Source organism: Rhinatrema bivittatum, chromosome 1 (genome assembly GCF_901001135.1).
Source record: "Rhinatrema bivittatum chromosome 1, aRhiBiv1.1, whole genome shotgun sequence".
Lineage (NCBI taxonomy): Eukaryota > Metazoa > Chordata > Amphibia > Gymnophiona > Rhinatrematidae > Rhinatrema > Rhinatrema bivittatum.
Genome location: NC_042615.1, coordinates 56,427,739 through 56,445,540, shown reverse-complemented (window position 1 = coordinate 56,445,540; position 17,802 = coordinate 56,427,739). Strand labels below are relative to the sequence as shown.

General features: G+C 41.6%; 1 protein-coding gene across 5 annotated transcripts in view; it reads left to right on the top strand.

Moving 5' to 3' along the window:
• SH3D19 (SH3 domain containing 19) overlaps window positions 1-17,802 on the top strand; it is a 247,586-nt gene that overhangs the window by 181,895 nt on the left and 47,889 nt on the right. For all 5 annotated transcript variants that reach the window (XM_029605834.1, XM_029605745.1, XM_029605658.1 and 2 more), the window contains 5 exons: window positions 7,233-7,291; window positions 8,855-9,113; window positions 11,537-11,605; window positions 11,776-11,919; window positions 16,556-16,622. In XM_029605834.1, the coding sequence (XP_029461694.1) occupies window positions 7,233-7,291; window positions 8,855-9,113; window positions 11,537-11,605; window positions 11,776-11,919; window positions 16,556-16,622 (598 nt within the window). The remainder of the gene's footprint in view (window positions 1-7,232; window positions 7,292-8,854; window positions 9,114-11,536; window positions 11,606-11,775; window positions 11,920-16,555; window positions 16,623-17,802) is intronic.

Sequence of the window (17,802 nt, the reverse complement as noted above, 5' to 3'; positions counted from 1 at the left end):
ATGGCATAGATTTTTAGATTGCTTCTACACTTTCTATACGTGTTTTTTTCTTTTTCTCCATGGACAGGGAGGATTAATGTTAGCCATACAAGTAGGTGATGTCACTGATGGTACTGACTCTGAGCTCTGAGACAGTACATCCGTAAGTCCTAGAATTTTCTGTGAGCATGTGCAGGTTTTCCCGCACTGCTGCCATGCAAATCTCAATTGTTTTTTTCTTTTGCTGCCATTTGCCAGTTTTTCACTGACAGCTTGGTTTTATTTCTCCTTGCATTGGTTGTTTTTCTCCAGTCTTTTGTTTTCGTATTCGGGAGTCTCCTTTGAAAAGAAAAAGGGTAGTTACTTTTCCTAATGTTTACTCCTTTCTCTCTTAATTTTCATGATGTCAGGGAAGGAATCATTTAAGCCTTGCACTAAATGTAGGCATAAAAAGGCTGCGCTGGATTTACAAAATCTCTGCCTCCATTGCTTGGGCACCAGTCATGATATGAGTCTGTAGATGAATGTCCCCACAAGTGCTCTCGTTTAGAGATCTTAAGTTCAAATTCCATCTGTCCTCCCCTTCAGAGGAAAGTTCAGAGAGACCAATACCTAAAAAGAGAAGGATTGAGTCTCCTTGGTACTAAAGCCATACCTTATTGGCTTCAGGTTCTGGATGCAAGAATTAATGATTGTAAATATGTTCATCTCTCTTTCCCCATTCCCCTTGCTTGACTTTTTAGGCTCTTAAGAGCCCCTTCTCTCTTGCTTATATCCTCTCCCTGTTCTCCCTGCCCCTGTTCTATGTAATTTCAATCTTTTGTTACAATGTAAACCGATATGATGTGTATTTTAATGTCGGTATAGAAAAGATGTTAAATAAAAATAAATAAATAAATAAGAAGGTAAGAAAATAATCCCCGTCAGCGCAGAAGATGTTTGAAGGATACCCATAAGAGTCGGTGTTCTGATACACTATCTGCACTGTAAGTTAATGAAGCCAGAGTCTCAAAGCCATTTAACATCAGATTTCATAGCGCCAAAGATTCCAACACAAAAGCTTTTCGGCACTGAACCAGCAACTTCTTGGTGCAGAGATTCTGTATTTAAACTTCCAGGTAGAAAAACTACACCTTCTATCTTGGTACCAAGTCGCACCTCTTCAATGGCACTTCCTCCTCCTTAATACCATCCATTCCTTTAGAAGCTATGGTTGAATTTCATCCCTATCTATTTAAAGAGTATTCCATCCGCTCCTCCACCTCCTTTACTTATGGAGCTCATTTTGTAGACGCTGTCTTCTCAGGCTCCTAGTCTTTCCTTCCTGCATTTTAGAAGGTCCAACAAGAACAACATGAAGGCTCTCAGCTCTGTCTCCTCAAAAGATAACTTCCATCATGGACGCTCCTATCTTGCTATCCAATTCTGATGATTCTCTTTAATCTTACAACCTTGCTCTTTCCATTTGATTGAGGAATCAGGATTACGTTCAGATCCCTCCCCAGAGCTTGCTAGAACAGGGCTGTCCAACTCCATCCTTGAGGACTGCATATTGCTGTTTTCAGGATAACCGTAATGAATAAGCATGAGATTTGCATGCAAATGTATCTCATGCATATTCATTAAGGATATCCTGAAAAAAACAAAACAGACCAATTTGTGGCCCTTGAGGATTGGAGTTGGATACCCTTGGCTAGAAGTACCACTCCACCAAAGGATATGAACTACCCAGCCTTCCTCCAAATAATGGCAAAAGCAATTCCTTTTAAATTAGAAGAGGTGATAGACTCTAAAGAAGACCTCCCTGGGATTCTGAAATATATATATATACAGCTATCTAAATATGCTCTTGCTGTTCCAATCCACAAAATCCTTCAAGAACTGTGGCAGATTCCTCTTTCCATTCTCCCAGTCGGTAGGAAATGGGATCTTTAAATATAAAATTCAACGCTGTTCAAGGCATACCAAAGTTCAGCTATCTTAAGAAATCTGTAGTAATTGAATATGTTTTAAAGAAGGCAAAAAGATAAAAAGTATACTCCAGTACTACTAGTATGCATGCCAGATTTATTAATCAGTACAGGAAAGAAAATCTTCTAATTGGTGATAATGCAAGGCAGAATTTTAGCTTATGAATTCCAAATGGAATTGCCCAGTAATCCATTGGGTGCACTGAGAGGCGAGGATCTCCTTGCTGGTGGCTGGAAAGAATCAGTAAGTACTGCTTGGAGAAATTTTTAAAATTTAAAAGTATTGGGGAGAAGTAAACTATTGGGATATATTATTTAGTGTGTTCATGTGTTTTATTTTAAATAGTCAGAAAGTCAGACAACAAACAGAAGTTTGTGTGTTTGCATTTTCCAACCCTCCCACCCCTCTCTCACCCACCCTTAACTCATTCTTTAATTTATAGGTAGGTGACACTTTCACACTTAAACAATAAAAAAAAACCATTCAGCCTTTTAACTTAAACTCAGAAATTCCCCACACCTTATCAAGAGTTTGATCATTCCCTTGTAGGTTACTACCAGATATATTGTGAATACACTACTACATTTAAATGACCCTAATTTGTACGCAATCCTACACCCATAGCAACCTAAAATTTAACTAGGATCTGAACAAATTTAAGATGAAGGCAGCAGTCCAGCAGCAAGAAGGGGAGCCTCCCAGTCTTTTGCATTGAGTGTCACATGTATGATTTTTTTACCCACCGGTGAAAAATTGTACATGTGCATCTGATGCAAAGAGCTCATGTCTCAGAGCAAGTCCAATCTCTGGAGGCTAGAGTGGCAGACCTGGAGGAGCCCGAGGCAGACAGAGAGATGAGACCTTCAGGGATAGAGAGCCAAGTCCCAACTCCAGTCTGGCATCCCTGGTGCTGCCTTGGAGGAGGAAGGTCTCATGATCGGAAAGCATCAACCTGGTGCAGCAGGAAATGATCCTGTAGAAATGACCTGCTCTCCAGGTGGTGCATTGTCTTCTCGAACTGAGGATGTCTCCTAGTGCATCTGCCAAGGAGGGGAGGGGTCAGGTCGGCCATCATAGTTGGTGATTTGATTATTAGGAATGTAGACAGCCGGGTGACTGGTGGGCATGAAGATCGCCTGGTAACATGCCTACCTGGTGCGAAGGTGGTGGACCTCCCTCATCACCTAGATAGGATTTTACACAGTGCTGGGGAGTAGCCGGCTGTCATTGTACATGTGGGCACAAATGACATAGGAAAATGTGGGAGGGAGGTTCTGGAAGCCAAATTTAGGCTCTTAGGTAGAAAGCTGAAAAACAATGTCAGGAAAAACAAAGTTTGTTTTTTTCGTACTTAGATGACTGGTTGATATTTAACAGATTATGTCAGGAAGCCAACCTCATGACTTCTCTTCACACACCCATGGGGTTAGTTGTCAACTTCCAGAAGTTCCATTTCATTCCAGCTCGTCAAGTGAAATTTATACAATCTTACTTAGACACCCTGAAAGGAAAGCCTTTTCTTCCACTTCAAAGAAAGTGCACGCTAACTCGTTTAGTTCATTCCTTATTCATCCAAACAGTTTCAGCCAGAGCATTCATGGAGATGCAAGGCTACATGGCAGCCACAGTTCATGTGAAGCCTTTTGTATGTCTACACATGAGACCAGCTTAGTGGTACTTAAAACTGAGATGGAACCAATATTCATAGCCAGTGATGCACAGAATCCTTCTTTCCAGACTTCTTACTGAAGTGGTGAACCCAACCTTCATATTCTGTGCAGTCAGCCTTTTCATCTTCACAAACTCAGAACATATTGACTACAGATATTTCCAGTCAAGGCTGGGGGGCACATCTCAACAATGTTTGCTCTTAAGAAACTTTGGAATGCACAGGAACAAAAACTAAGAGCCATTTTCAAGGCTGTTTTAGCATTTGAACCATGGCTGAAGGTAATAGTTCAAATCCCGACAATCAAATAGTAATGTATCACATAGACAAGGAAGAAGAGGATCTTCTAACATATACAGAGAAATGTTCAAGATATGAAATTAAGCAAGTTCAAGGAAAATATTCAATGCCATTCACCTCCCAGGCAGAGATAATGTATTGGCAAACTCATTGTAACATCATCTACAACCCCAAATGGTTGTTCCACCCCAGCACAGCACTGTTTCTGTTTCAGCTCTGAGGAATTCAGCAAATGGACCTTTTTGGAGTTCGGTTAAACAACAACTGCCCACTCTTGCTCGAAAAGCCTAGCACCTGACTCCCTGCATCAGATCACTTTTGCATTCCATGTGATCAAGGACTAAAATATGTTTCCACCAATACTGCTGATATCGAAGATTATCTTCAAGTTAAGAAGAGACAAAGGGAGCATGATTTTAATAGTCCCATTTTGCTGTGCCGGATCTGGTTTCCATGGCTTCAACACCCAGCCATTGTACATTTACAAATATTTCCAGGTCTCTTAACACAATAAGACAAAATACTTATTTGCCCTTCTGTTTCTGGCACTCACAGCTTGGATATTGTAAGCAGGGTAATGCAAACCATGCCCCCTACCCTCAGAAATAAAATAAGTTAATCTTGCAGTACAATGACCTTCTACTAGGCATTCTTACAACTTTAAATGGAAAAGATTTTCCATATGGTGTTCGGCAGAAGGATAATCTGTTCAATTGCTCCATTTCTGCCCTGTTAAGATATCTTCTTAGTCTGTCCAAGTTAGGCTTGAAGACTAATTCTGTCAGAGTACATTTGAGTGCTATTGCAACACATTACCACCACTTCCAATTTTCAACATCATATAATAGCAAGATTAATTAAAGGTCTTTGCCATCTTCACCTGTCCATAAGAGAAACACCTATTCAGTGGTAGCTAAATGTTGTTCTTTCTCAATTGTTGTTCAATCCTCCCTTTGAAGCTGCCCTATCTGTGGACCTCAAGGTTCTTTCCTGGAAAGTATTCATTTTGATTGCTTACTCTGCATACTGAAGTAACTGCTAACTTTAGACCTTAATCATACATGCACCCTACACACGTCTTCAAGAATAAGATAGTTATTAGAATCCATCCAAAGTTTTTAACTTATGTAATATCTCTATTTCACCTGTATCAATCAATATTTTACTAACGTTCTTTCCAAAACCATATTCTAGCAAAGGTGAACAAGGCCTTTGAACCTTGAAGTGCAGAAGGGCTTTATTATTCTACTTGGAAAGGTCTGAAACATATAGGAAATCTTCTCAACTATTTATCTCTTACAACACAAGTCAGAGAAACAAATGCTATTTGCCTACATCAAACTGCATTTTCTTATTGCTATGCTAAATCTGATAAGCAGCATTAGGTAAAGTCTCACCAAGTATGGGCAACTTCGACATCTCTAGCACAACTTTGCTCAGCTTGTATTCAAGTAATCTGCAAAGCATGCATGTTGTCCTCGCTCCATACCTCTGTTAATCATTATTGTCTTGAAGAGGACGTTTGAAGTGATAGTGCCTTTGACCAAACAGTTTAACTAGATGCTTCAGCTCTCCCTCATTCCACTCACCACTGAGTTGCAATGCTTCTACCCCTGATCAAGGAAGTAAAAATGTTGCAGCCTTCAACTTGGGAATCCCCACTTGTGAGGTTGAAGTTAGTCCTGTTTGTCCACATAGAAAGGAGTGTTACTTCACATGTTCTCCATAGAAAGCAGGATAATTCAGCCACATAATCCCACCCCTCTCCCTATAGAATTAAAGTTTAGCTTGTGAAATAACTGAGGAGATGCATGCAGCGGTGCGGGAGTCACCTGCACATGCTCAGAAAGACTTCTAGGTCTTTCTGAGAAAACACATCCATGTTAGCACTGACAGGTGATGTCACCCCCTTTTGTGGCTGAATCTATAGAGAACATTTGTTAAAGGTAAGCAGTTTTGCTTAATTTTTGCCAAAATAGCTCCTCTGTTTCAGGCTATGTATGTTCTTCTAACCCCAATAATTTAAAAGTTTTGTTTTTCATGTTTCTAATGTCATACTTCTTTTTCTTAAACACTGTCAGGCCGATGTAGTATGGTGCACTGGACGCAGCGCACAGCTCAATGCGCTTTTGGACACGTGGCCATAACCCCCCAATGCAAAACAGGGGTTAGCTTGTCCAAAATATGCACCTACCCGCCCGCATAGTTGATAGCGCTCATCACATGTAAATTCATGTTTGTGAGTGCTATTATGTATTCCCCTCAATGCAGAAAAAAAAGTGTGCCAAATCTGCACATTTGTATGCTCAGAAATTAACGCCAGCACAGAGCTGGTGTTAATTTCTGAGTGGCCAAAAAAGTGTACAGAAAAACAGTACTTCCAGGGCTATTCCCGATTGGTCCCTTTCACTGACAAATGTCATTTAATTTTGAATTTATTCATTCCTTCATTTATTGCCGATTGGTCCCTTCACTGTCACATGTCAGTGGAAAGGACCAGTCGGAGTGAGCTTAGGGAAGGTCAGACAGGGCTCCCAGCCATGTCTCCTAGGTGCTCGGCATTGAGCGCCTGCTTTCTACGTGCCGATATGCATCGGCCTGTGTGTATGAGAATGTATGAACCAAGAATTTGGTTGACTGCTAAATGTAAGAGATTCTGTTTAAACTCGGCCAGTTCTCTCCCGTCCCTTGGTGTGAATGAAGAGCCAAATTGGCATGCGCCTAAGGCACATGACATGCATGGAGTTGGTAAAATTCAGCTGGAGAGAAACATGAGCGAATAGTGCTTGTTAAAAATGGTGCCATAAAGGTTTATTCTTCGATTGGATTACAAAGGTATACTTCCAGCCCCAAGGGGGGGTCTGTGCACATTACATTTTCTCCCAACACATAAACTAGGGGTATACAAGGGTGGCAGGAAATGACTAGACTTGATCCCTAATCCTACTCCTACAGTACTCCCCTCATGCAGTGAATTTTCAAATATATTTTCATCCTGAGCTTCAAAATGTCTGCAGTGAGGTAAAAGTGAATTTATCTCTTGTGCAAATGTATTTGCAGTGCAGATGGGAATGCATGTGAGATGCATTTGATGCAAAGTTAAGTGAAGACTAATGGTTCTGAGGCTTTTCCTCTTCTGGGAACTCTGACAGTAGTATTTTGTTCTGTAGCTTTTTTTTTTTTTGTGATCTCTTTCCTGTGCATGCTCCAGCCTTCATGTTCTTGCATTGCTGAGGCCGGAGCAGTTTCTCCTGCAGAGAGAGCTCTGGAAAACATACACATTCTCAGTGGAAACTTTCCTGTGTTCTTGTAGGAATCTGAGCACTCGGCAAACTCAAAAGATGGTTGGGCCCAACCAATGTCATCGTCAAGGTGAGTGGATGTTTTCTGACCTCCTGAGCACTTTCTTGAGTGCTTGGAGATGTAAATTTCTTTTCTCTAAATAGAATTGCCTATGATCCTGAACGCTACAAAGAAACCCTACTAAAAAAAAAAAAAAAAAAAAGCAAAAGTTGCGCAAACAGCCTACAAAATAAATAACTTTAAAATTACCAGAATGGACATGATACAAAAGTTTCTTAATTTTCTGATCATATGTCTACCTTCTTAATTATTAACGGGCCAATACAGTACAGTGCACTCCGGAGCGCACTGTTAACCCGCTATTGGATGCGTGTTTTCCCTTACCCCTTATTCAGTAAGGGGCTGAAAACGGGCGTCCAACCCGCCAAACCTAATAGCACCCTCAACATGCAAATGCATGTTGATGGCCCTATTAGGTATTCCCTTGCGATTCAGAAAACAAAATATGCAGCCAAGCCACACATTTTGCTTTCAGAAATTAGCGCCTACCCAAAGGTAGGCGCTAATTTCTTCGGGCACCGGGAAAGTGCACAGAAAAGCAGTAAAAACTGCTTTTCTGTGCATCCTCCGACTTAATATCATGGCGATATTAAGTCGGAGGTCCCGAAGGGTAAAAAAAAATTTGAAGTCGGCCCGCGGCTGTCGGGTCGAAAACCAGACGCTCAATTTTGCCAGGGTCTGGTTTCCGAGCCCGTGGCTGTCAGTGGGCTTGAGAACTGACGCCGGCAAAATTGAGCGTTGGCTGTCAAACCCGCTGCCAGCCGCCGCTCCGGGCCTAAAGGAGGCGCTAGGGACACGCGCCTCCTTTTGCCTGTTTCTACCGCAGGGCCTCATTTAAATACAGAATCGCGCGCACAGGCGAGTGGGCGTTCGCCCGCTGTCCCACGGGCTTTACTGAATCGGCCCGTAAGTTAACTAGTTGGATGATAAGGTACATGCAGCAGGGTCACAACTACTTATCTAAATACTTGGACGATCTGCACATCTCTCAAGTGGAGTACTGCAGAGAAGGGGTGTTAAAATTGAGATTAAGGGGAAAGGTGAATGTAATTGTGGAGGTAAGTGGGTAGCTTGAAGTTGATGATAAGTTAAAATCATAATCTTTTTGTATCTGGTGCAATTAGAAGAGTTGTTGTATTCTGGTGTACCTTTTACATTTCTGTTTATTTATTTTCTCTTTTATTTGTATTCTCCCCTGTACCCAACCCATATTGCATAGTTTTGCAACCCATGTGCCCTTGGTGATGTGGAGAGATGTCTCCTCTGAGACTTACCCTCTGCCTTGTTCCTTCAGCCAGCAGAGGTCCATCACAGTAGCATTAAAAATCGTCCCCTCCCTTCTTGGTATCCAGTGCATCAGCTCTGCGGTGTCCCCCAAGCTCTGCGGTGTCCCCCCAAGCTCTGCCAGCACTGTTGCCCAGGGTCCCTGAGCCCTGCCTCTCCTGTGTCACAGCCCAAGACGCACACAGCCAGCAGCTTCCGTATATAACTTTATTTAGTCACAGTTGGTTGAATAGGTGAGATTTTTTAAAGGTGCACATATTCCACATGTATCATTAAACTAATTTCTAGGGCTCTCGGAGAGAAGGTTGTACCAGCTCGACCACCCGCACATAAAAGCGCTCCAGGCAGGCCGCCTCCACCCAAGATATCCAGCGCCGCAGCTTCTTCACAGAAGGTTTCCTGTCGCCGCTCCTCCTCCGAAGTGGGGCTTTCCATGAACCACAACGCATCTGGAATGAAGAGGTCAAAAAGTCAACTTTTAAGGCAACCAGCGCCTAAGCTACCTCCCCGACCCAGACCAGGGCACCTGCTCTACAATAAATACGTGGTAAGTGTGGTTCTAATGCTGCCAAGATGTCATCGGCTTGGAAATACAGCACTGTCCATTTCAGCTGTTGATTGCTATTATCGAGGGGCTCAAATTAACTTTTAACCTTTTGGAAGTTGAAAAGCTTTGTGGCCATTGTTCAAAAAAAAAGCAGAGCTACCTATATTTAGGCACCTAAGCGAGGTCTCTATTTTCATTTGAACTTAGCCAGATTTTTGGCTGAAAATTCATCTAAATTTAGGCCTGCAATTGCTTTCTCTAGATTTGGCATCCTAAGTTAGGTGCCAAATGCAGAAAATCAGCACTAAGTACATTCCTTCATTATTCTGCGCACCCACCTCAACTTAGAGGCCTATGAAAATTAAGACCCTAAATGTAGGCACTCAGCTCTAGTAAATTTTCAGATGGGCCAATTTAAGAGCCTAACTCCAAAAGATTTTGAAAATTTACCTCATTTGAGGATCCAGTTTTGGGGGTAATCTCATGTTTTTGGAAGTCAGACTAGTTAGAGTGCAAATTTTGGAAGTTAGTATCTTTCACATGCGGATTTTTGGGGAGTATCCACCCACCTAAGAAGAAAATCTTCCACATGAAGATCACCTGAACCTTGCAAATGAAAGCTGTAATCATTTATCATAGGATGGTTTGATTTTTTGAAAGGTCTCAGCTTATTTTAAAAAAAAATAAATCTTTTTTTATACCGTTTTTAATATAGAACTGCAGTAGTGGGAATTTGGTTTCCATTGTTGGTGCACGCCTGTAGTTCCTGCCACAACCAAACGTCAGCTCCATAGGCAAAGTTGCACCAGAAGACAAAGTCCTACGTACTATCACGTTAAATTATGCTGTAAAATAAAGGATTTATGAAAGGTCTATGTCAGGCCACGCTCCAGTACAAAAACCGCCTGCTTTGTGAGACCGGAATGTGATCCTTTCCTAACTATTGAAGCCTCCCTTTAATCCACTGAAGTCAAGTCTTCTAAAGTATTTGACATGGAATATGGTTTTCCTCGACACAGTGATTTCAGCTAGGGAGAGTCTGTGAACTCCAAGCTCTCATCCACTGTCCTCAATACACTAATATCTTCCACATCCGGGTGATTCCCCGTACTCCTCTGAAATTTTTGCTGAGAGTAGACCCTGCTTTCCATATCAATCAATCCATATTGTGTGTGTGTGTGTGTGTGTGTGTGTGTGTGTGTGTGTATATATATATATATATATATATATATATATATATATATATATATATATATATATATATATATATATATATATATATATATATATATAATATATATATATATATGCCTCATGCGCATGATGGCGAAAAAGCCCTATATATGCTATGGATTTCAAAAGGCGTATTACAAGAAACGAACTCAGCCACATCATAAAACCTCTTAGCTGTTCATCCCAACAGGCTAGAGACTGTTTCTACCTCCCATTCTGTTTGGGGACCTTTTGAAAGCTGGAGCAAATCTACTATAAAATGAGGATTTATGATTTCAGGGATTATTTATATTTTGTGATGGAGATGGTTGGGGGGAGTGGGTGTAGATTAAACATTTGGGAAATTTTCTGATTCCTGTTTAATTGTGTTGGTTGAAGTTGTATTACTGGATTTGCTTCTGTTGGATTGTGGATTTATCCATTGCAAATCTGGAAAAAAGAAAATGCTATCTGTGTGCACTCTTCCTCCCCTGACCAAAACACACCCCTGGAAATGCTGCCTCTCACCTGTTATTGAAGAGTATGCAGAGGGAATCATTTTCAGACTATGTTAAGGAAATGGGGGGGGGGGTTAGCCATGTAAATCCCTTTTGAAAATTGTTCTTGCAATCAGTGAATAATTGGATAATTGCTTCTCTCTTGTGAGGCTGTAATCATTATTTTTTGGCATTTGTCGTCTTACTTGCTCAACTAGATGGACATTCAGAAATTCAGCTTGTTTGCTTGCTTTTGTTTATTTATAATTTCCCCTGTTGCAGGCACTTTAGACTAAACATAGCCATGCTGAGAGAGTTTTGTTCTTGGTTTTATATTTGGGCCTGATTAATGGTTTGCCTTTTTTTTTTTTTTTTTTAACCGTACCCTTTTTTTGTGTCTTTTTTTTTTCAGGGAATATTTTTATCTCAGTTTTATTTTTGTGCTCTTTTTAAGATTTGTAGATTTCCAGTTCCTTGGTAATTTGTCTTACCTACCATATGTCACAGTTTTGGCTCATTTCAGCAGCCTCTGTGGTGTTCTTAGCCCCTCTGTTTCTTTGTTTTGCTTTGTAGCCCTAGAAGAACAGACTTGTAGGGCCCTTTGTTGCCTGATAGTCCATAACCTTCATTTTTCTTATAATGCGACCAAACCTTGAATTTCTGTCTTCGCCTGATTAGCTGTTTGTAAATTATCTCCCTTATTTTCTGTTCAAGATGCCTGTGCCTCACGGGATTGCACTAAAAGATGTCGTTTCCAAAAACCCCGGAGATCTCTCTTTCGAGGTAATGCTGTTCTGTTGTGCTTTTTACTTGTACCTTTGGTAAATGACTTTCTTTTACTTAGGTTTATAACAGCACTTAATGCTTGACAGTTTAAGAATTGTTACGTTGCTTAATTAAATCTTTTTTTTTTTTTTCCTGCTAACCACAGTAATAATTTTGTGCTTTTACAGCGTGGGGACGTGCTGGTGCTAATGGAGCGGACAGGCAGTAATTACTTTCGGTGTCAGAAGGGAGAAGAAATTGGAGAAGTTCATCTGTCAAAGATGAGGATAATCACTGAACTGGAGGATGAGCGTGTTGGAAATGGTCACAAAGTAAGAGCTTTGACATGACAGAGTGGAAGCAGCCCAGAGAAGGGCTGCCTGTGTGGTGCAGGGCCTGCATTGTGAGCCTTATAAGGTGAAACTACAGGACCTGAATATGTAAACCCTAGAGGAGAGGCAGGGGGAGGCTAATCGCGAGAGTGAGTCAAATATCTCAACGTTATTAATAATGCACCAGAGGCAAGAATTTTTTATTTTCAGTAGGGAGGAAGCTGTAGAACCAAGGGGTCGATATACGAGGCTCCAAGAGGGTAAGCTAGAGAATAAAGTTAAGGAAATATCTCTTTACAGAGAGGGTGATAGATACATGGAACTTAGCTCCCTGTGGAGGCGATGGAGGCAGAAGCATTAGCTGAATTTAAAAAGACATGGGTCAAGAAGGGAGGATCCCTAGTTGTGAGGCAGCTAAATGAAGATTAAGTCCGCAATCAAGCAGAGTTCAGTGGTACTGAGACAGGAAAAGAAAACGGACAGGCTGGATGGGTCTCGCCGTAAACGTTCCCTCTAAGCTGCCCGCATGCCGGGCCTTACACTTCAATTCCTCCCGCACAAAACTTCTTTCGGTCCTCACATTTATCACAAAAGCAGGGAGAGCCTAATTGTAAGTAACTAACCTGGCTGCCTTCAGGTTCTGCTTCCTGGTTGCCTGCAGACAATAAGCTGAGCATGAGTGGGCCCTCCGACCTGCGCCTTGTAGTGCGCGTCCTAGGGGTGGTGGGGTGGGGGCAGGGCAGAGATGGAGTTTGCCCTACGTCTCCTGGCGCCTTCTAGCACTGCCCCCACTCACACTCAGTCAGCTGAGGCCTCTTTCCTGTGGGCATGCGGGGGAGAGGAACAGAGCGGAGATTGCTCTAAATTGACCCGCCCTGTGCCCAGCCCGCCTCCCAGTTCGTTCAGATTAAGAAGCTGGTCTGGAGCAGAACTTGCTGCTTGAATTTGTTCTCGGTGCCTCTCGCGGTCTCCTGCTGCAGGGTATGGAGAGGAAGGGAACTGTGCGGAGGCATGGGTGCTGCTATCTAGTCTGCTGCTCTTCTGTTATTTTTGTCTCCTACCTCACTTTGTGATTAGTGAGGGCGACACAGAAATTTTTTTTTTTTTTCATTTTTCCATCATTTTAGTTTTTATTTTATTTCGTTTCGTTACCTTACGTACACAAAGTTGTATTTACATGCATGAAATCTATTTAATGCATGTACAAAATGTGTGTGTGTGCAAACAAAACAAAGCCAAAGCATGTCCCTGGCGTCTAGACTGTTAACATACATACTAGCGTTGCTGCCGCTGGTGGCTCTTCCTGCCTCCTGTGGAGTTCCTGAGCTGCGTCCCATGTCTCTGCCGTGAGAGAACCAGTGTCCTTGGCTCTTGAGGGAATTTGTGTCTGGTTAAGGGGAGACAGGGGCAGGAAGGGTGTAAGCTGGGGACAAGAAAAATGTTAGTGGGGGTCTCAAAAAAGATATAATTGCGATAGAGAAGGTACAGAGAAGGGCTACCAAAATGATAAGGGGAATGGAACAACTCCCCTATGAGGAAAGACTAAAGAGGTTAGGACTTTTCAGCTTGGAGAAGAGACGACTGAGGGGGGATATGATAGAGGTGTTTAAAATCATGAGAGGTCTAGAACGGGTAGATGTGAATCGGTTATTTACTCTTTCGGATAGTAGAAGGACTAGGGGACACTCCATGAAGTTAGCATGGGGCACATTTAAAACTAATCGGAGAAAGTTCTTTTTTACTCAACGCACAATTAAACTCTGGAATTTGTTGCCAGAGAATGTGGTTCGTGCAGTTAGTATAGCTGTGTTTAAAAAAGGATTGGATAAGTTCTTGGAGAAGTCCATTACCTGCTATTAAGTTCACTTAGAGAATAGCCACTGCCATTAGCAATGGTTACATGGAATAGACTTAGTTTTTGGGTACTTGCCAGGTTCTTATGGCCTGGATTGGCCACTGTTGGAAACAGGATGCTGGGCTTGATGGACCCTTGGTCTGACCCAGTATGGCATTTTCTTATGTTCTTATGTTATGGATAGAGAAAGGAGGGGAAAAATTGAAGATTGGTGAAGATAAGGAGTAAAATAAAATGTGGCAGGATGAGGCAGACACAATAGGGATAAAAAAACATGTGGAATAGATAGAGTGATAGGAGGTGGGGGGATGGGAGACAACGAAAGGAATAGAAATGTGGGAAGGAGGAAGGATGGAGTGAAGGGGTAGGCGATTGAGCTGAAAGATAAGCGAGAAATCGATGGAAGAAATGGCAATGAAGGAAATGGCGAGAAAAAGGAAGAGAGATGAGCTTGGGTCCCTGGTGTTGGCAGCAGCAGGTGGCGTCTGTGTTCCCTCTAAGCTGTGCACGTGTGCATGCGGATGAAGGTCGTGAAACAAGCGCACGCAAGAAAACGCAGCATGGAAAATCGAATGGCGTTTCAGAAGAATACTGTGCACGGATTCGTACACTACGTCGCGTATGAGATCACAAATAATGAGAGGGAACGTTGTTGGCGGTTCAACAATAGAGCACACAATTGTTCCCCTTCCCACCCCTGACCACATTTCTATGCAGTATAGCAGTACACACCCCTAGAAAACAAAATTTAGAGGGATAACATGTTTACCAGGCGGGATATTAAGAATAATAAAATGGGGGGAAAAAATGAACATTGCTTGTGGTCTTTATATTCTGACGTATTATGTGTTTCTGATACAAAAACTGATCAACAGGGTTATAACTTTACTTTAAGGATTAATTACTGTAAGTTGATGTGTTACTTTTGTCATGTTACATCTGTTTATAGTACACAGTGAGGCGGGGGGGGGGGGGAAACCCTTGTTTGACACCACATTTCTCTGAAATGAAAATTCAGACCTGGTGGCTCAGTGACCGTGCTGGGCCACTACCATGCGAAAGCTTTCAGGTTCAATCCCCAAATAGGGTTCTCCACTCCCCGTGTCAGCTGGGGCTTGGGTTGCTGGTGGAGGCAACACTCGCAGCCTGTAGGATGGAGGGGATCATAGTCCTTGCACAGTGGCTCAATTTAGTGGCCAGATTTAGGGTTCGTGACTGCAGGGCTCCAGATGGAGCTTCTGTGTGTGTGGCCCTCTGCTGAGGATTGTCTGTGCAGGAGGAGATGTATAACGGGGGGAGGGGGAGCTCAGTGGGGCCAGATCTCAGCCTTGGTTCCTTTTGAACTGGAAGCCTGGAGAAGTAGGAAGAAAACCGCTGAGTCAAAAAAAAAATCCATGTTTGTCCTTAGCCCACATTTTGTATGATTTTCGGACGTTAATCCAGTAATTTTGAAGCTGTGTATGGCCCCATTAATGAGTCCAGAAGATTTGCAGGTGGGTCCCGATATAAAGCATCATGAAGGACATTTCAGAAGATTCAAGCATCCGAAAGCAGAACCAGCAAGTCTGCAGTTCCTAAATTTTTAGACATGCCGCGTCATGTTGACGGAACCGAACGGTGAATGCGCCATATTTTGAAACGTAATTTGGAAGCCCTTTTATGATGATGGGTCCTATTGTAGCTCAGAAGCGGGTCCTGACTGAAAAAGAGATTTAAAAGCCCGGGGCTTCACCTGCTCGGCCTTGATCTTCTGCTACACAGCATAGCCAAAGCCTGTTGAAAATGCCTAGAGACGAATCATTTCCTGGTTTGATCTAATGCTTTGCAATAACGTTGCATGAAATGTAACTTTTAAAGTTAATAACTAAATTTAGTGTTGTAGCATCTTCATACTCTGGCATGCATGAATCTAGAGTCTGGCTATGATGTCTAGAATTGTACTTCTGCTCTACTTGTAAGCTATGCATCTTCACTGCTACTTGGGGGAAAGCTTTTTTTTACATCAGGTATAAGGATAGGATGTGGTGGAAGGGGGAAAGAATCAAGGGAGCATTGTGAGAAGAGGGCAGAGGATTCCAGTAACCACTAAAATAGAGAATTTGGGCAGCATTTAATATGAGATAGGTAGAGAAGGGATAGAGAGAATCCAGAAAATTTTAGAGGGGAAGAGTGAAGAAGGGGATATTGGGAAAGAGAATTAAAGCCAGGAGTAAAGAATGAAGCCTAATCTTTGAATCTTACTACACAGTTTCCATTGAGAGTGCCCAATTAAGCTCATAGTCACTTGGGGGCCTGTTTTTTTTTTTTTTACAAAAGGCATTTTCCATTCCATGCTTATGGGGAGAATGTAAACCGGTGTGATATCTCAATGGAGATGAATGTCGGTATAAAAAAAAAAAAAAAGAACTGTAAGCTTACTAAATCAGGCCCTCATTGCAGAAAGCTCCACCCAACAGCTTTCAATAGCAAATAGTGTCTCCACTGAACCTAAGCCAATCTGCCCTCATGTCCTCATTTATCTTGACACCATCAATCAGCTGAATGAGGTCCTTGTTCTGCAAGAATTATATCATGGTGTATTTGCCTAATGAGGATGCATTGTTTAAAGTAGAAAACTTTCCATCTTACACAGGTGAGACGCTAGAATTAAAGCACCTGCACTACAGCCAGACTAACAAGTTGCAGCATCAACATTAATTTGAGGCAATGATTATTTTTACCATCCAGTATTAGTAAGGAAACTGTACCTTGGGCAGTAATTTATTTGTGTTTTTTTTGTAGGAATTTAATAGTGTTCGCAAGGATGGTAACACTCCTCATGCTTTTGTGCTGCATGACTTCCCAGCTGGTAAGTATTGTGAGCGTCCGTACATAAGGCTGATGGTTTCACAGTGAGACGTCAGATCACATAACTAGACTGAAAGGTTATTTATTTACTGATTATTACTCCTTAGAGGTCCATATTTAAAATAATTATGCGGGTAATAGATTTTACTTGCATAAATCTGCCCCTTTAAATATATCCCTCCATTGTCTGGGTAACTTGATAAATGGAGTGGGGGGAGGGGGAGGGGCAGGGGGCAAGCTAACATGTTTAGCCAGATAGCGCCATATTGAGTGCTATCCAGTTAACTTTATGCAGACGGGTTAGTCCAATAGCTTTACCCAAATATTCGGTGGAACGCTGATCTGGATAAGTTCCACTGAATATCCGGGTATAGTTATCCAGATAACTTAGTTGCTTGGCAGTTTTTTTGAATATGGACCTCTTAGTGAATAAATACAAAAGAGAAGCTGGGTAATATTTCATCTGCTTTTACTAGTTTACAGATGCAGTATGTGTATGTATCTATGTATGTGGAAAAGTTAACACTATGCCCTGCCACTGCATATACCATCTTGGGGATTTTGTCCTCCTAACCGCAAAAATGTTACAGAATACTACGCTGCTTCCAGGGGCTTTATCGTGATTTTATTTGGTGAGTGATGGAGCTAGTTGGTGGGTTTATGAGTGAAATAAGAATGTCTATATGGCTCCTTGAAATGACATCATAAGTTGATATCCCATCTGGAAGCTTGGCAGACCTAGTATGTCTAGATCAGATCTATATATATAACACATTTCTCATAACATATATATATATAGATATAGATATATATATATCTATATATATATAGAGAGAGAGAGAGATCTGATCTAGACATACTAGGTCTGCCAAGCTTCCAGATGGGATATCAACTTATGTCATTTCAAGGAGCCATATAGATAAAAAATAAATATATATAAATATATATATAATCAAAAATAAAGGCAATGTATGTGTATTTAACTTGTGCTTTGTCGTATTGCACAAAAAATCCCCCAAAGCCAAAGTGCTTTTTTCCTTTTTTCTCCAATAATTTGTTTTTGGGGGATTTTTTGTGTATATATATATATATATTAGAAATATTGCTAGGCAATCACAAACAATGTATCAAGTGTTCAAAAAGTGTACAGACTAAAATTAGAACAAAGAACACTGATGTAA